We start from the raw sequence: 21,038 nt of genomic DNA, 5'->3' as shown, positions 1-21,038 counted from the left end.
TGTTCCCTCTAAGCAGAGTGCATGTTTAATTGTTCATACATTTTAGGAGTGTTGCTCACAGATTTTACATGGTAGCTCACAAAAATGTTTTTTTTTTGTGTGTTCTATACAGAAATAACATAGTAAATGACAGCAGATAAAGACCTGTATGGTTCATCCAGTCTGTCCAACAAGATAAACTCGTTTTACATGGTATGCAATACTTTCTATGTATACCCAAGTTTGATTTGTCCTTGCATTCTCAGGGCACAGACTGTAGAAGTCTGCCCAGCACTGTTCTTGTACTAAAAGTTCTGAAGCTAACATCGAGGCCCCTTAAAATTTACACTCTAGCCCATCCCTGTCTATCTCAGTCATGATCAGGGCATTGGAGTGGAGGAGTGACCTAGTGGTTAGGGTGGTGGACTCTGCTCCTGGGGAACTGAGGAACTGAGTTTGATTCCCACTTCAGGCACAGGCAGCTCCTCCTTGTGACTCTGGGCAAGTCACTTAACCCTCCATTGCCCCAGGTACAAATAAGTACCTGTATATAATATGTAAGCCGCATTGAGCCTGCCATGAGTGGGAAAGCGTGGGGTACAAATGTAACAACAAAAAAAATTAGACCATAGAAGTCTGCCCAGCACTGGTTTTGCTTCTCAATTACTGGTGTTGCCACCCAATGCATTGCTAATAGTTGTGGTCAACAGTTGTTAGTTTTTAAAATTTGTTGTTCACACGAAAAAAAAATTGCACACACCAACCACTTCTTAGAGGAACCATTGGTGGTAGGTCATTTGCCAGCAAGTGCCTAGAATCCAGTGTCTAGAGGCAAAACCCTTTTTCAATTATATTGTCCGGAACTGAGTCTAATTTAACAAATCGTAGTCAGCTGTGGTCAACTGTTCATTTCTAATGTAAATTATTTTATGCTTGGTGTTAAGATGAGTAGCAGTTAGGGTGCAAACCAGTATGCGTAACTGAAAAAAAGAAAAAGATTTAGTACCTGATGCACATAATTGAGGGCTAAAGATACTAACATGCACTACTGCATCAGTGCTTTCTAACACAATTAAAAGGTTCTGTTGCATAAAATGGGACCTGCAGTAAAATGTGTGTTAACAGCATTGGCGATTCTAGCCCTAAGACCTGTAGAGGATGTTTGCCTGTTCATAAACAAATTGATTATTCTAAAAGCTTTGTCTCTAGGAAAGTATTATGCAGAATCACTGCTACTTGTACTTGCTTAGTTCAAGTTGCTTTTTCTGCTTTTTCATAGGACGCTGTCTTGGACAGAGCATGCATAATATTGCAGTTTACCACGTAAGGATTAAAAATGGATAAGTGTAAACATGTTGGGCGATTGCGACTTGCCCAGGACCACTCAATTCTGAACCCTCAGAAGTGGCATTGTGTGGACTGCAATACCACGGAGTCTGTGTGGGCATGCCTCAGCTGTTCTCACGCAGCATGCGGTCGATACATTGAAGAGCATGCTGTCAAACACTTTCAGGAACATAAACATCCCGTGGCTTTAGAGGTGAATGAGCTATATGTGTTTTGCTATATTTGTGATGATTACGTTCTTAATGACAATGCAACAGGTGACCTTAAACTCTTGAGAAGTACATTGAGTGCAATTAAAAACCAAAACTATGACTGCACAACTCGAAGTGGTAGGACTCTGCGATCCATGGGCATTGGTGATGATCTTTACCTTTCACACGGAGGCGCCCAAGCCCTGCTACAAAACGAAGATCGCATGTTCACTGCTCTTTGGCATCGGCGGCATACGTTAATGGGCAAAGTGTTCCGTTCTTGGTTTGAGCTAACCTCCAGTGGGAAACGGAAGTTGGAAGAGGAAAGAGCTAAGGCAGAGGCGGAAGTAAAGCGTGAGGAAGCTAGGAAAAGACGACAAGAGCTTAAACGCCGATTGAAAGCAGAGCTGGACAGCATACACCCAAAGAAAAGTTTACGTTTGCAACAGCGTACGTTCCCAGCATCCCAGGAAGTGGCACTGGATCAGCAGAAAGCACCGTACAAACCAGTATCCCCAACAAAGCCAAAAGCAATAGCAGCTACCTCAGAGGAAGTTAAACTGAAAAAAATTGGTGACTCTCCAGTTAAAAGAAGGCCCACTGTGACTCCTGGTGTAACAGGCCTGAGAAACTTGGGTAACACATGCTACATGAACTCTATTCTGCAAATTTTAAATCACCTGCGTGTTTTCCGCGAATGTTTCCTGCAGCTTGATCTCAACCAGACTCAAGAGCTGCTGGCTAAAGCAGGCGGTGGAAAAACAAGGTCTACTAAATTTTCTCCGGTTGCTGAAGTGTTAAATATAAAAGGGAAAAACAAGAAGGGAAAAGGATCTCTCTCACTGAGGCGATCTAGTTCCTCGTCAGGGCTTAGTGGTGGAGCATCAAAGAGCAAAAACATGGAGCTTATTCAGCCCAAGGAGCCAAGTTCAAAGCACATTTCCCTTTGTCACGAGTTACACACCCTCTTTCAAGTTATGTGGTCTGGTAAGTGGGCACTGGTTTCTCCTTTTGCTATGCTTCATTCAGTGTGGAGGCTGATCCCTGCCTTCAGAGGTTACGGCCAGCAGGACGCTCAGGAATTCCTGTGTGAACTTTTGGATAAAGTGCAGCAGGAGCTGGAGACAATTGGGACCAGATACCCAGCTCTTATCCCTAGTTCTCAAAGGAAACTGATCAAGCAGGTTCTGAATGTGGTCAATACTATCTTTCAAGGACAGCTACTCAGTCAGGTATGTTGGTCAGTTATAAATAATTCACATACAGTTTTAGAGTTGAGAGGAGGCTTGTTAGCAATTCTGGGTTTTGGGTTTTTTTTATTTTTTTTATTTTTGAGAGTATAAAACATTTTTTAGCTAATGTGTATCACGCTGTTAAGAAAGCCTCTTGGGCCTAATACAATAAAGATTCTGCTGTTTGGTGGTATATAATAGAAACGAATCACTTAGGGAAGGGTCTTTGAGAAAAAAAACAGAGCATGCCACTTGCCTGCATGGTTGTACAAGAGTGAAAGGCATTGCAGTCCTTTGTGATTAGAAAGGCAGTTTTCCAAAGCATTTCATTTTGGGAGTTTTCATTTAATCCCTCGCTCTTTTACGGATTTATTCTGACTACATTTGAAAGCAGATATCTTGTCTATTTTATGTGCAATTAATATGAATTTAACAACAATTGAGACATATTGGACCTCTTATTATAATGAGGAGAAATTAAACAAAAAAAAAGTCTCTTTGCTTGGGTATATGATGGTCCTTATTTTGTAAATTGCAAGTTCATTCCTCATGTGTGGGTCAGAAAATTATTCAGTAATTTTATAATAGCACAGAGGATGCCATGTATCATTCTGTTGCTGTAAAGGGGGCCATGGATTCAATATACCGCCTTTGTTGCTGTTGTCTTATTTTTGTCCGTAAACTATTTTGGGTTGAACTACTATATCCAGGGAAGGGTGGTATAGACGTGTAACTTAAGCATGACAAAATATTGTTACAGTGTGTATGCTAGTTGTATCTTTGATTGAGCTTCACAGAAAATGTGCAGCAAGGAATGGTGCTAGCATAACATCGCAAACGTTTTGAATGAGGAGCTTCCCGCAACCCTGAAATGCTTCTAAGAGTTTGTTAAAATGAGATAAACTACCAAAACAAAATATAGCCCAGAATGGGGGAATGGGAAGCAGGGAGTCTATTTCAATGTGACACGAATGTTTCCTTGGGAACAAGTACTGACTACATTGGTCAAATATATCAATCTGTGTTGTCATTCAAGTGTCATTAATCAGTGGGTCGAAACTATTTCACTGCGGTACAGCTTTCATCAAATACAGCAGTGGTTTGGTGGCAGGTATTGTGCAATGTCATGCAGAAGGTGCCTGTTTCAGTCCCCAGATTAGGTCTTCCACACCATGGGTCTGTTGGGAATACTGCAGGAAGGGGAAAGGAGGATCGGATATCATGATCATAGTTGGATTTAGAGACCATGAGACACGGTTCCAGAATGAGCCCTAATGCATGGCTCCTAGCTTTGGGATCATCGCTGTATTAACTAGACTGAAAATGTTTGGAAAGCCTGTTAAAATAGGAAGAAAATGAAGGTTCGTAGTGCCACAATCCTAGTGTCAGTTCTTTTGAACAGGAAGTAAATGAATTACCAGTTTAAATAGTCTATGAAATTTGTGAACAGTTTTGGAAGTGCTGAGGGAGAAGGGCAAGTTGGGGGAAAAATAAAAGTTTATATCTTATTTCACAAGTTTTTTGTTTTTTTTTAATTTGCACATCATACATTTTGGGTTTTCTTTTCTGGCAGTATTGGTTGTGTTGATTTTAGCTTTTACATGTTTAGTATGTGTGCTACAGAAGCAAGCACATGTTGTTTTAGCTTTAATAGATTTTTTTTTGTTGTTACATTTTGTACCCCGCGCTTTCCCACTCATGGCAGGCTCAATGCGGCTTACATGGGGCAATGGAGGGTTAAGTGACTTGCCCAGAGTCACAAGGAGCTGCCTGTGCCTGAAGTGGGAATCGAACTCAGTTCCTCAGTTCCCCAGGACCAAAGTCCACCACCCTAACCACTAGGCCACTCCTCCACTGTTGCTACTATTTGAGATTCTACATGGAATGTTGCTACCATTGGAGATTCTAGATGGAATGTTGCTACTATTGAGATTCTGTTGCTACTATTTGAGATTCTACATGGAATGTTGCTATTCCACTAGCAACATTCCATGTAGAAGTGTCCTTGCAGATCACCAATGTGGCTACGCAGGCTTCTGCTTCTGTGAGTCTGACGTCCTGCACATACGTGCAGGACGTCAGACTCACAGAAACGGAAGCCTGCGCAGCCTTCTACATGGAATGTTGCTAGTGGAATAGCAACATTAAATGTAGAATCTCCAATAGTAGCAACATTCCATGTAGAATCTCCAATAGTATCTATTTTATTTTTGTTACATTTGTACCCTGCGCTTTCCCACTCATGGCAGGCTCAATGCGGCTTACACGGGGCAATGGAGGGTTAAGTGACTTGCCCAGAGTCACAAGGAGCTGCCTGTGCCTGAAGTGGGAATCAAACTCAGTTCCTCAGTTCCCCAGGACCAAAGTCCACCACCCTAACCACTAGGCTACTCCTCGAGATTCTACATGGAATGTTGCTATTCCATTAGCAACATTCCATGTAGAAGTCGGCCCTTGCAGATCACCAATGTGGCCGCGCAGGCTTCTACATGGAATGTTGCTAGTGGAATAGCAACATTCCATGTAGAATCTCCAATAGTAGCAACATTCCATGTAGAATATCCAATAGTAGCAACATTCCATGTAGAATCTCCGATAGTATCTATTTTATTTTTGTTACATTTGTACCCTGTGCTTTCCCACTCATGGCAGGCTCAATGCGGCTTACATGGGGCAATGGAGGGTTAAGTGACTTGCCCAGAGTCACAAGGAGCTGCCTGTGCCTGAAGTGGGAATCGAACTCAGTTCCTCAGGACCAGAGTCCACCACCCTAACCACTAGGCCACTCCTCCACTCCAACAGAGGTTACTATAAATAAGATGATTGCGTTATAATCAAAGTGGGCAGATTCTGTTTTGGTGTTATAAACAGTATAATGATAGTGACGTTTTTCAGAGTCTTGCTGTGATGCTAGAAGAAAAACTTTTCTCTAGTGAGAGAGATGGGTGTGTCCAGTAATAACTTAGGATGTTGATTATTTATGCTGATTGTACTGAATGGAAAGTTTTGATTTTAAGTTCTGTATTGTAACATAATTATTTTTGTTATGTAGTTATGTACTGTGGTCTGAATTTCCCCCACACCAGAGGAACACTGATTCACCCCTTTTTCAAAATTTAACACTCTACACAAGCATGTAGGGTAGTAGACTTCTATCTAGTGTCCTATCTGTCTGTCCTACCCTTATCCCTTATTTGTCCTGTCTGTCTGTCCTGATCTAGATCTTTTGAGCAGGGACTGTCTTTTCTTCATGTTCAACTGTGAAGCGCTGCGTACGACTGGTAGCGCTATAGAAATGATTTGCAGTAGTAGTAGTAGTTTTTTCCCTGCAACAGGGTAAAGGACAGTATCCCAGCTAGTGGCGTAGCTATGGGGGGCCACGGGGGCCTGGGCCCCCAAATTGGCTCTGGTCCCCTGGTTTGGTGGCTGGGGTCCCCAAACCCCGCCAGCTGAAGCCTTTGTCCAGCGCTGGTCTTTGTGCACGCTCAATTTCATTAAAATGAGCATGCCGGATGTGAGGGGGAGAGCAGGACAGGCAATGCAGCGGAGACCAGCGCTGGACAAAGGCTTCAGTTGGCGGGGGTTGGGGACCCCCGCCAGCCAAGGTATGTGCTGTGGCAGTGGTGCTTCAGCTGGTGGGGGTTGGGGATCCCCACCAACCAAGGTATGTGCAGTGGCGGTAGTGGGTGGTGAGTGGGTGAGCGGCAAGGTGGCAGCATACCAAAATGAGCCCCTCCCCATTTTGGGCTCTGGCCCCTCCCACCTCGAGGTCTGGCTACGCCCCTGAATTCCCAGCTTTCTGAAGTGAGAAAATATCTCTTGAACAGTGGCCAAGCCAGGAGGACAGGATCGCCACATAAGCCAGGCAACAATCCATAAGCAAAGCAGGGCCTTCAGAAGGCCTGTGTCTTCCTCTAGTAAAGATGTTGCAACTTTTAACGGACAAGAACAGAAATGCATCTGAGGTTTAAAAAAGGAGACTACAATAAATGGAAGAACAGTGGAAAAAAAAAACTTAGAGGAGTGACTGAGAGGGCCAAAAATTTACATCAGGCGTGGATGCTGTTCAAAAACATCATCGTGGAAACCCAGGCCAAATATATTCCGCGTATTTAAAAAGGACGACAGAAGACCAAACAACAGCCGGCGTGGTTAAAAAGTGAGGTGAAAGAAATCTACAAGAGCTAAAAGAAAATCCTTCAGAAAATGGAAGAAGGAACCAACTGAAAATAAGAAACAGCATAAGGAATGTCAAGTCAAATGCAAAGCGCTGATAAGGAAGGCTAAGAGGGACTTCGAAAAAAAGATTGCGTTGGAGGCAAAAACATATAGTAAAAGTTTTTTTTAGGTATATTAAAAGCAGGAAGCCGGCAAAAGAATTGGTTGGACCACTAGATGACCGAGGAGTAAAAGGGGCGATTAGGGAAGACAAAGCCGTAGCGGAGAGATTAAATGAATTCTTTGCTTCGGTCTTCACCGAGGAAGATTTGGGTGGGATACCGGTGCTGGAAATGGTATTCGAAGCTAACGAGTCGGAGAAACTTAATGAATTCTCTGTAAACCTGGAGGATGTAATGGGGCAGTTCTACAAACTGAAGAGTAGCAAATCTCCTGGACCGGATGGTATTCATCCCAGAGTACTGATAGAACTGAAAAATGAGCTTGCAGAGCTATTGTTAGAATTATGTAATTTATCTTTAAAATCGAGCATGGTACCGGAAAATTGGAGGGTGGCCAATGTAAATTCCAATTTTTAAAAAGGTTCCAGAGGAGATCCGGGAAATTATAGACTGGTGCCGGGCAAAGTGGTAGGACTATTATAAAGATCAAATTACAGAGTATATTCAAAAGCATGGATTAATGAGACAAAGCCAACATGGATTTAGTGAAGGGAAATCTTGCTTCACCAATCTATTACACAAAGTTATTCAAAGTTGTTAAATCGCAGGAGGAGTATGAAAAATTACAAGAGGACCTTACGAGACTGGGAGACTGGGCGTCTAAATGGCAGATGATGTTTAATGTGAGCAAGTGCAAAGTGATGCATGTGGGAAAGAGGAACCCAAATTATAGCTACGTCATGCAAGGTTCCACGTTAGCAGTCACGGACCAAGAAAGGGTTCTAGGAGTCGTCGTTGATGATACGTTGAAACCTACTGCTCAGTGTGCTTCTGCGGCTAAGAAAGCAAATAGAATGTTAGGTAGTATTAGGAAAGGAGTGGAAACAAAAATGAGGATGTTATAATGCCTTTGTATCGCTCCATGGTGCAACCACACCTCAAATATTGTGTTCAATTCTGGTCGCCACATCTCAAAAAAGATATAGTGGAATTAGAAAAGGTGCAGAGAAGGGCGACGAAAATGATAAAGGGGATGGGATGACTTCCCTATGAGGAAAGGCAAAAGCGGCTAGGGCTCTTCAGCTTGGAGAAAGGCGGCTGAGGGGAGATATGATAGAGGTCTATAAAATAATGAGTGGAGTTGAACAGGTAGATGTGAAGCATCTGTTTACGCTTTCCAAAAATACTAGGACTAGGGGGCATGCGATGAAGCTACAATGTAGTAAATTTAAAACAAATCTGAGAAAATGTTTCTTCATCAACGTGTAATTAAACTCTGGAACTCGTTGCCAGAGAATGTGGTAAAGGCGGTTAGCTTAGCGGAGTTTAAAAAGTGTGGATGGCTTCCTAAGGAAAAGTCCAAGGAAAGTTATAAATGGGACTTGGGGAAATTCACCATTTCTGGGATAAGCAGTAAAATGTTTTGTACTTTTTGGGGATTTTTGCTAGGTATTTGTGACCTGGATTGGCACTTGTTGGAACAGGATGCTGGGCTGATGGATCTTTGTTCTTTCCAGTATGGCAATACTTATGTACTTATGTATATTGATATGTAACTAGGTAACATTTAGCAGCAGTTTCCAGCTCTCATGTCATGGCATACCATCTCCTTTCCTATCTCTCCACCCTCTACCATAATTGCCTTTCCCTCCCGCATCATAATTACCTTTACCTTTCCTACTCTCTTCCTCCTGCCATAAATTGCCTTCCACACCTCACAACAATCACCTCTTGCCCTCCCTCAGGATTACCTTGGAGTAGGGTACAAACTGAGGGCCCGATGCTCAGAAGCAAATGTGGGCGCTAGAGACCATTAGTGCCGCACTAGCGCCCAAATTTGCTACCACCGACTCTTCAGAGCCAGAAAGCACATGAAATATGAGCTCTCCAGCTCTGAACGCAATGAGCTTGCAATGCATGCTAACATGGTCATCAGTATTCCTCCCTAATGCTTAGGGGCCAGAGCGCCAAACAGGGCCGGCTCCCGCCGGCAAACCCTATACCAGCCCGGAGCTGGTGTTAGCGTTTACCAGGGCACTGGGGAGGAATGGGGGAGACCGTGTTTAGCATGCATTTGCATACTTGCCGGGACCCTCCAGACCTCCCCCCCCCCCCCTCCCAAACACAAGGGTCTGGAGCTCCAGTGGATCCCTAGTACCCCTCACTCCCCCAAATGCATACCCCCCCCCCACGAACATACATAAAAACCTAGTGGTCTAGTGGGACCCTTACCAGGACCCCACCACCCACAAGCTAGCTTGGTGGTCTAGCGGTGGGCCCACCCCCAAATCCCCTCATACCGTAAAGCAGGAGGAGGGACTTGCACTCCCTCCCTCCTCCTGCGGGGTGCCTTCTCAAATGGCGGTGCCCTGCCAGTGCATCCTGGGATGTGCTGGGCGGGAGTTTAACTACCATTAACGGGTTGGGGTTGGGCCCACTGCTAGACCACCAGGCTAGCCCATGTGTGGAGGTCCTGGATGTTTGGCTGTATAGGGGTTATGTGTTAGGGAATTGTGTTTGGAGAGGGGGGGGTCTGGAGGTCCACAAGATCACCAGAGCTTTAGGTTTGACAAGTCTGGGCTTCTTCTGCCGGAAGATTGTGCCTTGAGTGCATGCCAGGCACAATCCTTCTGCACTTTTCCCCTATGATCAACGCTAATAACATGTGTATATTTGCATGTATTAGGTTGATCATTACAGTGTTCATTCTCCCACACTTATCCGGCAGTATTTTTCCGGCGCTGTTCGGAACAGCATGAGGAATGATCATCAGGGCATGAATGCTTAGCTGCTGCCTCTGCAGCTTCCTTCTGAAGTCACAACCACAATGGCTTCATAGTCCTTGCAAGATCTGCTGACCCCTCATGCTTCTGACTGCAGAGGAAGGGCAGTAGTGGTAGCGCTGTAGAAACGATTTGTAGTAGTAGTAGAGAAGTGATGGACACACTGGGTTTTTTTTGGGGGGGGGGATAGAAAGCGAGGCTTTTCCTGCCTGCATTGGTGGTTTTTCTCCTCTCTCGGGCATGCCCTATTTATTTCTGCTGGCAGCAGACTTTTCCCAGGAACAGTTTTGCTAACCACTGGCATACATAATTATTAACAAAGCTTTTAGAAAAGAATGGGCAGGTACTGTTTTTTCAAGCCATCTTTAAAATAGCATTTCATACATTGTAAAGAAAATATTTCAAGAGGATTTTCAGTTTTCTTCAAATGTTCCAAATTTCCCATTACTGATCTTAGGGAGGGATCAGGAAAGAAAGCTAAAGCAACCAGTAGAAATCAGTGAAACTAATCTATGGCACTTTGGTAATCTGAATGCCTTGACATTCAGGAGAAAGCGGGAAGCTTCTTAGGTGTCTGACCATTGATTCCCCATGGAAACTAAAATCCCGAGTCATCAGGGAGGCCAAGGAAAATATTAGGGCTTTCCAGCCTGAGGGAAACCTACTGAACTCTTTCCACTCTAGAGCATCAATAGAAATCAAACAAAATAAAACATGGAAAAGAAAATAAGATGATACCTTTTTTATTGGACATAACGTAAAACATTTCTTGATTAGCTTTCGAAGGTTGCCCTTCTTCCTCAGATCGGAAATACGCAATGTGCTAGCTGACAGTGTATATAAGTGAAAACCTTCAAGCATTACTATGACAGTAAAATAGATACTATGGAGATTCTACATGGAATGTTGCTACTATTGAGATTCTACATGGAATGTTGCTATTCCACTAGCAACATTCCATGTAGACGGCTGCGCAGGCTTCTGCTTCTGTGAGTCTGACGTCCTGCACGTATGTGCAGGACGTCAGACTCACAGAAGCAGAAGCCTGCGCGGCCACATTGGTGATCTGCAAGGGGCCGACTTCTACATGGAATGTTGCTAGTGGAATAGCAACATTCCATGTAGAATCTATAGAAATCAAACAAAATAAAACATGGAAAAGAAAATAAGATGATACCTTTTTTATTGGACTAACTTAATACATTCTTAATTAGCTTTCGAAGGTTGCCCTTCTTCGTCAGATCGGAAATAAGCAAATGTGCTAGCTGACAGTGTATATAAGTGAAAACATTCAAGCATTACTATGACAGTAAAATAGATACCATTGGAGATTCTACATGGAATGTTGCTATTCCACTAGCAACATTCCATGTAGAAGGCCGCGCAGGCTTCTGCTTCTGTGAGTCTGACGTCCTGCACGTATGTGCAGGACGTCAGACTCACAGAAGCAGAAGCCTGCGCGGCCACATTGGTGATCTACAAGGGCCGACTTCTACATGGAATGTTGCTAGTGGAATAGCAACATTCCATGTAGAATCTATAGAATCAAACAAAATAAAACATGGAAAAGAAAATAAGATGATACCTTTTTATTGGACATAACTTAATACATTTCTTAATTAGCTTTCGAAGGTTGCCCTTCTTCGTCAGATCGGAAATAAGCAAATGTGCTAGCTGACAGTGTATATAAGTGAAAACATTCAAGCATTACTATGACAGTAAAATAGATACCATTGGAGATTCTACATGGAATGTTGCTATTCCACTAGCAACATTCCATGTAGAAGGCTGCGCAGGCTTCTGCTTCTGTGAGTCTGACGTCCTGCACGTATGTGCAGGACGTCAGACTCACAGAAGCAGAAGCCTGCGCGGCCACATTGGTGATCTACAAGGCCCCGACTTCTACATGGAATGTTGCTAGTGGAATAGCAACATTCCATGTAGAATCTATAGAAATCAAACAAAATAAAACCTGGAAAAGAAAATAAGATGATACCTTTTTTATTGGACATAAGTAATACATTTCTTGATTAGCTTTCGAAGGTTGCCCTTCTTCGTCAGATCGGAATAAGCAAATGTGCTAGCTGACAGTGTATATAAGTGAAACATTCAAGCATTACTATGGACAGTCTGACAGGGTGGGAGGATGGGGGTGGGTCGGAGGTATGCATGGGACATCAAAGCATATCATTGATATTCTAACAGGATGGGTTGTGGATAGGTGAGGGGTGGGGTGATCAAACCGAGACATACAGCTTTATGGTTTATAATGGGCTAGGAACCCCAGATCCTTGTTAAGTCCTTTCTGTGGGTGTTTAAAATATTCATCATTCTGACTTCAAAGGTCTTACGTTCTTGTATGGTTTTAAAGTTACCTTTCAGGATCTCACTGTGAACTCCACTGGTACAGTGTCCTGCTCCTGTAAAATGCTGACCTCTCTCCACTCTATAGCAAAAACATCTTTTAATGTGCTATTCTCTCTTCTTCTTTTGCCCCACCTGCTCTTTTTTTTCTCTCTCTCTCTCTTTCCTCTCCATGAGATGACTGCTGTTGTGGTGGACCCTCTGTGGTAGATTTACTGTGGTGTGTTTGTGTTGGTTTAAATTCTTCGACCTCGCCATCCCCGGGTCTAGGCAGACTAAAAAGAAACATGGCATCATAATTCAAAGAAATAAAACAATATACCTATAATACCATTATAACAATAATACCAATATACATGCATACACACGTACACACTTCTTAGTTCCAAAGTACTGCAAAGGTCTAAAATACAAATTAATGCACGCGTCAAACTTCACCTACTTAAGCACACAGTTACGGAAGGCACTGCCACGCAACTTAAAAATGATCTACGAACTAACGACCTTCGGCAAACTATTGAAGACCCATCTCTTTAACAAGGCTTACCACGAAGATCAACCAATGTGAATATACATAACTCCACCACACATAGTTAGAAATGTCTTATAATATCTGCTTGTTATACTACTATCATGTCTTATCATTATAATGCTGCCAAAAAAGTATCGGTAACGCTAAATGTCTATTTTCTAATATATTTCCACCACTCATGATGTATTGTAAGCCACATTGAGCCTGCAAAGAGGTGGGAAAATGTGGGATACCAATGCAATAAAATAAATAAATGTGGTGCTGTACGCTAGTACGGAGAAGGAATAAACATTTTAGTATAGTCAGATTTTTCCTTGACTAAGTTGAAGTGTTCCTTTTAGAGTTTCTATTACAGTATGAAGTATTTTAACCTTGAGTACTTTTCATGCTTTCCAGATAAACAGTGCAAATCATTTTAACCCTTTTTTGCTCAGTGTTTACATAAGAATATAAGAATAGCCAAAGTGGGTCACAGCAATGGTCCATCTAGCCTAATATCCTGCTTCCAGCAGTGGCCAATTCAGGTCACAAGTACCTGACAGAAACCCAAACACTCTGGACTTTTCCTCCAGGAACTTGTCCAAAACCTTTTTTTAAAAACCAGATACACTAACCGCGCAGGCTTCTGTTTCTGTGAGTCTGACGTCCTGCACATATGTGGCAGGACGTCAGACTCGCAGAAACAGAAGCCTGTGCAGCTGATCTGCAAGAGCAGGCTTCTACATGGAATGTTGCTAGTGGAATCGGCAACATTACATTCCATGTAGAATCTCAAATAGTAGCAACAGAATCTCAATAGTAGCAACATTCCATCTAGAATCTTCAATAGTAGGAGCATTCCATGTAGAATCTGAAATAGGGAAAGGGAACTGGGACTTGATATTCTGCCTTTCTGTGGGTTTACATAGTATATTACAGGTACTTATTGTACCTGGGGCAATGGAGGGTTAGTGACTTGCCCAGAGTCACAAGGAGCTGCCCGTGCCTGAAGTGGGAATCGAACTCAGTTCCCCAGGACCAAAGTCCCACCACCCTAACCACTAGGCCACTCCTCCACTGTTGCTACTATTTGAGATTCTACATGGAATGTTGCTACCGTGTTTCCCCGAAAATAAGACACTGTCTTATATTAATTTTTGCCCCCAAAAATGCACTAGGTCTTATTTTCAGGGGCTGTCTTATTTTTCGTGGAAACATCGGGGTTGGCCCGCCCGCCCTCTGTCGCTCCCGGAACTAACCTTAAAGCCTCCTTCACCTTCGCAACAAGCAGCAGCAGGGCAGGACCACTCCTTCCTTCCGTGCTGCTGCTTGCTGTGAGGTGAAGGAGGCGTTTAAGGTTAGTTCTGGGAGTGACGGAGGGGGGGGCCCGCGACCTCGGGTGGGGGGGAGCGGCCAAGGGGCAGCCTTGTCCGGCTCTCAGAGGCCCTGCTTTCAAACAAAAAATTTGCTAGGTCTTACTTCGGGGGAGGCCTTCTATCTACCAATTCAGGAAAACCTCTACTAGGTCTTATTTTCGGGGGATGTCTTACTTTCGGGGAAACAGGGTATTCACTAGAAGTTGGCCCTTGCAGATCACCAATGTGGCCGCACAGCTTCTGCTTCTGTGAGTCTGACGTCCTGCACGTACATGCAGGACGTGACTCACAGAAACAGAAGCGCTGCGCAGCCTTCTACATGGAATGTTGCTAGTGGAATAGCAACATTCCATGTAGAATCTCCAATAGTATCTATTTTATTTTTGTTACATTTGTACCCCGCGCTTTCCCACTCATGGCAGGCTCAATGCGGCTTACATGGGGCAATGGAGGGTTAAGTGACTTGCCCAGAGTCACAAGGAGCTGCCTGTGCCTGAAGTGGGAATCAAACTCAGTTCCCCAGGACCAAAGTCCACCACCCTAACCACTAGGCCACTCCTCATCTCTAAGCTGGATTATGGAAGCGACATAGGGCTTTCAGGTGATTAGTACCTCTTCTGTCCTGTAGGAAGCTGCTCAGTCACTCCAGTGCATTGAAACAGCCATCTTTAAATAAAGGCTGCTTATTTCAATTACTGTGGATTAATCACTTGAAATTAACCAGATTCTTGGCCACATCTAGCCATCGAGGAAAAAGGAGACGATTGCCTTTTCAGACCTCTTTTGGAGTGCTGTGTACAATACAGGAGAGCACACATTTGAAAGGGTGTAAACTAGATATAGATGGTCCAGAGAGAGGCTACTAAAATGATTAGTGACCTTTTTTAGGAAAGCATTTGAGGACATACTTAAAAATCTAAACCTCTTTACACTAGAGGATGGGCAAGAAGGTGGGTATATATCAGAAACACTTAAGTATCTCTCAGGTATAAATGTAGAGAAGGCAGGCATCTTTCAGTGGCAAGAAGGTTGTAGAATAAGAGGTCAAGGGAAGGGGATGAAAGTGGCTACAATAAGGAGTAATCTTAATTCCTTTACAGAAAGGATGGTAGATGCATGAAACCCCTTCCCAATAGAGGTGGTAGAGACGAAGACAGTATCAAAATTGAAGGGTATCAATAGAAATCAAACAAAATAAAACATGGAAAAGAAAATAAGATGATACCTTTTTATTGGACATAACTTAATACATTTCTTGATTAGCTTTCAAAGGTTGCCCTTCTTCCTCAGATCTGAGGAAGAAGGGCAACCTTTGAAAGCTAATCAAGAAATGTATTAAGTTATGTCCAATAAAAAAAGGTATCATCTTATTTTCTTTTCCATGTTTTATTTGTTTGATTCTATTGATAACCTTAAGAGTGGACTAACACGGGCTACCACACTCCTCTACTGAAAATTGAACGGGGAAAGGGAAATGGGACTTGATATACCGCCTTTCTGAGGTTTTTGCAACTACATTCAAAGCGGTTTACATATATTCAGGTACTTATTTTGTACCAGGGCAATGGAGGGTTAAGCGACCTGCCCAGAGTCACAAGGAGCTGCAGTGAGAATCGAACTCTGTTCCCCAGGATCAAAGTCCACTGTACTAACCACTAGGCTAGTCCTCCACTCTATACGATGGGTCAAGCACAGGGAATGTCAGGAAGCTGTAGTTAATTGGGTGGTGTGGATGGGCAAATTCATAGGCCGCTCTGCTCTATAAGGCATATCTTAACGATCCTACTTAAATGTCCTAACTTTGCAACACAACATAACCAAAGCTCATGCAGGACATAACTCTCGATTCCCCAATGCGTCTATCACACATGAACTCTGCCAAAACATCACTATGTATTTGTTCATACCGATATTGGCGATCGCCTTTACGGTACAATGTAAGGCCACATTGAGCCTGCAAATAGGTGGAAATGTGAGATACAAATGTAACAAATAAATAAATATACTTCTTTGAGGTTAAGGACCCTCGCAAAGACTTACTTCCCTGGAAGATGCTAGATAGTTCCTTATCAGAGACCCTCTGTGAGGAATTCGAAAGGCTACGATTTTAGGACCTAGAAAAAACAGAATTCTTACACCTCTCCTTTCCCTAGCCAGGATAAAGGAGACAGACTGGTTAAGCAGGAATTGGGAGGGTTTGTTTATCTTCAGACAAGTATGTTCTAAGTGGGATGATAGGCAAGGGTTGAAAATTACCTAGAAGTCTTTGGCACCGATTTAAACTTTTAGGAGCCAGAGTTCTTCTGGTTGGGGGGGTGATATTTTGTTCTTTTTGTTCCCCCAAGACAAAATAATACAAAAGGTATACAAGTTGAAAATGGACCAGTGGTTTCAGAGGAATAAACTTCCTAAAAATAGCTTAATACATTTCTGTGGGAGAAGCAGCTCATAGTTGAGCTACACTGAAAAGGTGAGAGAAACACGGGGGGGGGGGGGAGGGGGGGGGGACTACTCCTCTTGGACTGCCTCTTCCCAGTTCTTTACTCTCTGTCACACAAAGGCACAACACACCGCCCACCAAACATACGAAACAAAAACACAGACATAGATTGTGCCTCATGGAATTATTACCAATCTGTTTGCTTTTGCCCTCTCATACTGTTCCCCTCTTGCACCCCCTCCCTCCCCCCCCCAAAAAATGTTGCCATACCCTACTGGGCTGGTTGTTAGACATTCAGATGTGTATATCATTTTTGTTGTGTGACATGACTGTATAGCTTTCTTAATGGCTGTTTTGTATGGTGATACCTAGTGGCTGAACTGTGTGTTTTGATGGTGGTTGCTATGTGTACAGCCTCATATATATATATATATTATTATTTAGATTTTGCTCATACCTTTTTCAGTAGTAGCTCAAGGTGAGTTACATTCAGGTACACTGGCTATTTCTGTGTCCCAGGAGGGCTCACAGTCTAAGTTTGTACCTGAGGCAATGGAGGGTTAAGTGACTTGGCCAAGATCACAAGGAGCAGCAGTGGGATTTGAACCAGCCACCTCTGGATTGCAAGACCGGTGCTCTAACCACTAGGCCACTCCTCCACTGAATGACAAGTTTAATCCAGCACACTATGGAGGCCTTGGATGCGGCCTCCCCCTTGTGCAGCCCCTGAAACAGGGCAAAGAGCTTGTCTGACTTTTGAAAGGGACTTGTCACCTTCAAATAGCCTAACACCCCTGTCCGCACATCTAGCAGATGGATCTCATAGTAGTGGAGAAATATGCACGGGACAGAAATTTTACCTGCCTCCCTAGTGGTTGGAATGGGTCATGGGTTTGATATTCCGCCTTTCTGTGGTGCGTTATGCAGATAGTTGATCCATTCCATCCCATCCCCACAATTAATTTCCCTCCATCCCTACCCGTACGTGCAGGGATCAGTGCTATTACACTCAGCCCTCCGTTGCCTCCTGACCCTCAATAGCCTCCTGCAGTTTTGAGTGTTCCAAGCCTCATTGGCTGATATTCAGAACTCCCGCAGTAAAGCCAACAGCGCAGAACCCATAGCACCGGAACAGCGCAGAAACCTAGCTCACCAATGCTCAAAGGAAATGATATTCAAACTTATAAATGCACTGTAAAAGCGAAAGCAGGGGGGGGGGGGGGGGGTTGGAATGTGCGTGGCGCATGCACAGAAGAGTTTTATGGTAAGCTCAGCTCTTGAGCGCATGTGCTAGCAAACCCAAAAGTGAAGCACACATTAGCAACTATTTTCTGCACCTTTAATATAAGCTTTTCAATTTTTATTTTTGTTTTACTTGGAAGGTTTATATTTAAGTGCAGGAAACAGTTGCCAGTATATGCTTTCATTTCGGCTTTACTCTGACTCGCACACATTTCTCTCTCACTACCAGTGCTTAAGGGCTTGCAGGCTTCCTTCTGCTTACAAATTAAATAAAAACCAGCGGATTTTACTACTACTTATCATTTCTATAGCGCTACAAGATGTACGCAACACTGTACACTTGAACATGAAAAGACAGTCCCTGCTCGACAGAGCTTACAATCTAATTAGGACAGACAAACAGGACAAACAAGAGATATTAAAGTGAGGATGATAAAATAAGGGTTCTGAACAAGTGAATAAGGGTTAGGAGTTAAAAGCAGCATCAAAAAGGTGGGCTTTTAGCTTAGATTTGAAGACCGCCAGAGATGGAGCTTGACATACCGGCTCAGGAAGTCTATTCCAGGCATGTGGTGCAGCAAGATAAAAGGAACGGAGTCTGGAGTTAGCGGTGGAGGAGAAGGATGCAGATAAGAGAGATTTACCCAGTGAATGGAGTTCCTGGGGAGGGAAAGAATCATGAGAAATCATCTCTTCAAAAACCTTAATGCCTTCTCCTAGCTGGCTCTACGTTTTCAGCAGTAAGGGCGTCTTTGTTTTGTGTGCTGTTCTTTGAGCATTGGGAGGAAATAGGAAATGACCTTATTAACATCCATTTGACTACATTTGCATGCTATTTGCTCTAATTTTTGGCACGCACATTGTCTCCCACGCTATAGCCCTCTGCGCTCACTAATGCCGGTGCTAATCGCCTCTAGCATCAGCATTATGTTTCAGGCTGCTGTTCCAGCTGCCTCTCTGGGCATTCCAAGCCTCATTCTGGCGCTCCAGTTGCCTCGCTCAGTGCATTCCAATCCTCCTGGCATCGCCAGAAATTTTGACTATGGGAATCCTGTGGCAACTTCTTGCATTCTCGCGAGAGTCCCACTGCAGTTTCTTCCATCCCACAGGATTCCTGCGATCCCCATTCCCATACAGCTCTCTGCTTGACAGTGGAACCCTATGGGTAAACTGTAAAATTCATCTTTTGACAAGTGACATCTTATGGTCTGACAGATTATCAAACGTGGTTTCATTTTATTATTCTTTGCGATTGAACAAGAATGTTTGGGTACTATTCCATTCAAATCCCTGCCTCCCCTCTCCCCACCCGTGTGCTTGCTTTCCCCCTCTTTTGCTTTTGTCTTCCTTTCTCCAGTAGATTTGTACTCCCTAACCATCTTCTTTTCTCATTGCTGTCCCTACTACTTATCGTTTCCACCCTAGCCTTCCACCTGCGTTTTCTTCAGCTTCCCCTGCAGTTAAATTTTGCTCTGTTCACACTGCCAGGAGCACAGATGTTCTGGTTACAGTCACATCGGCCTTCATTTTGGATTCTGTGGGATCTTGGGCTTGGAAGTGAGAGTTGAAAGGGCGCTGGTTGTAAATTTAAAGGGGCTCTTGCATGCTCAGGCCCAGATGCATCAAACAAACGTAACAAAATCTAAATCGTTAAAGTCCTTAACGATTTTGAAAAACCGAAGCATGCACCAAAAAAAACAGGTCAAACATGTTCGTTGCGGTATCCAGAAGTACAATGTATCACTGAATCGTAATCCCCGTCGTAATCGGCCCCTAAATCATGCTCAGAGCAGCCAAGCGTTATGCTGGCTGCTCTGCGCATGCCACAAACGTAAAAAAAAAAACCACAACACAAACATGTGGCTCCCCACTTCCCCCTGCACTAACCAAAACATTAAACAAATAGATCGGGAGGGGGCAAAGGCGCTCGTCAGGAGCGTCCTGTATGGGCGCCCTTGCCCCCCCCCCCCTGAGATTGCCGCTGTTCCCCGCTTCAGCCGGTTGTAATAAAAACAAATCTCCAAATTTTCTCATCCCCGGTCCCCCTCCCTTCCTGTGTTTCCTGTCCCTTGCTCCAGGGCTCCACCTCCCGCCATCCTCCGCCTCCGCCCCGTGCCCCGCCCCCTACGTAGGTAACTTACGTCAATGGAGGGCGGGCCCAGGAACAACATCGGAGAAGGGAGAAGCAATTGGCGATCAGATGTTTTATCCCGTGCAGCACCTTCGCATACAGGTGAGAGGCACTGCACGGGACGGTAATGTGGAGGGGGGGTCCGGTGGAGGGTGGGAGCGGCGGTGACGATCCAGGGGCGGGGGCGGAGGCGGAGGATGGCGGGAGTGGAGGAGTGGAGCCCTGGAGCAAGGGACAGGAAACACAGGAAGGGAGGGGGACCGGGGATGAGAAAATTTGGAGATTTGTTTTTATTACAACCGGCTGAAGCGGGGAACAGCGGCGATCTCGGGGGGGGGGGGGGGCAAGGGCGCCCATACAGGACACTCCTGACGAGCGCCTTTGCCCCCTCCTGATCTATTTGATTTTTTTTTTTTGTTTTGGTTAGTGCAGGGGGAAGTGGGGAACTACCGGTTTGCGTTTTTTATATAACTTTTTTTTTTTTTACATGCCAGCTTGCATTTTTAAGGTGCAGGAGGGAGCGGGGAGATGACAGCTCAGGCCTGAACGACAGGTCTGAGAGCTCGCTAAATTTGTCACGTTAAATGATTCGTTAGAATCGTCGGTATGGTTAGTGCATAGCGAATTGTCCACATTTCAATGGTAGTTTCTGGTTTGCATTCCGTTTTCGTTATCTGCTAGTGGCTTCAGAAAAGGCCTATAATGCATACAGCGGCCGCAAATTTTGTCGTTAGAGGGTCATTAAAGGGTCGTTAGAGTTTTGTGCATCTAGGCCTCAGTTGCTTAGGAGGTAGGCATACAATGGAGGAAGGTGACAAAAACCGTCATGAAAAGGAGTGATAGCTTACAGGTGGTCACACCCTCCAGCTGGCAGGCGCCTGGGATTTTTTCACCCTTGATAAGGCTGTGATATGTGATGTAAGCTCCAAAAATAAAGTTGTTTTTTTTCCCCCCCCCCAGTTCACGGCTCATGAAAGAAAAGGCAAAAATAACTAGTGTTCAGGACAGAATTCATCTTCTGGAAGATATTGAATCAGAAGTTTCATTCCTCATCCAAAAATGTTTTCAAAAATAAATCAGGTTATCGTGAGACTCAGTTGAG

At 44.1% G+C, this 21,038-nt stretch overlaps 1 protein-coding gene across 1 annotated transcript in view; it reads left to right on the top strand.

Annotated features, from left to right (window-relative positions):
* Positions 1-1,293: 1,293 nt before the first annotated feature.
* LOC115478142 (ubiquitin carboxyl-terminal hydrolase 44-like) overlaps positions 1,294-21,038 on the top strand; it is a 44,220-nt gene continuing 24,475 nt past the window's right edge. Inside the window, 1 exon segment of the mRNA XM_030215388.1 lies at positions 1,294-2,749. Coding sequence (XP_030071248.1) covers positions 1,316-2,749 — 1,434 coding nt within the window. The 5' untranslated portion in view covers positions 1,294-1,315.

Source organism: Microcaecilia unicolor, chromosome 9 (genome assembly GCF_901765095.1).
Source record: "Microcaecilia unicolor chromosome 9, aMicUni1.1, whole genome shotgun sequence".
Lineage (NCBI taxonomy): Eukaryota > Metazoa > Chordata > Amphibia > Gymnophiona > Siphonopidae > Microcaecilia > Microcaecilia unicolor.
The sequence above is the reverse complement of the archived record's forward strand: the minus strand, read 5'-3'. Positions and strand labels throughout refer to the sequence as shown.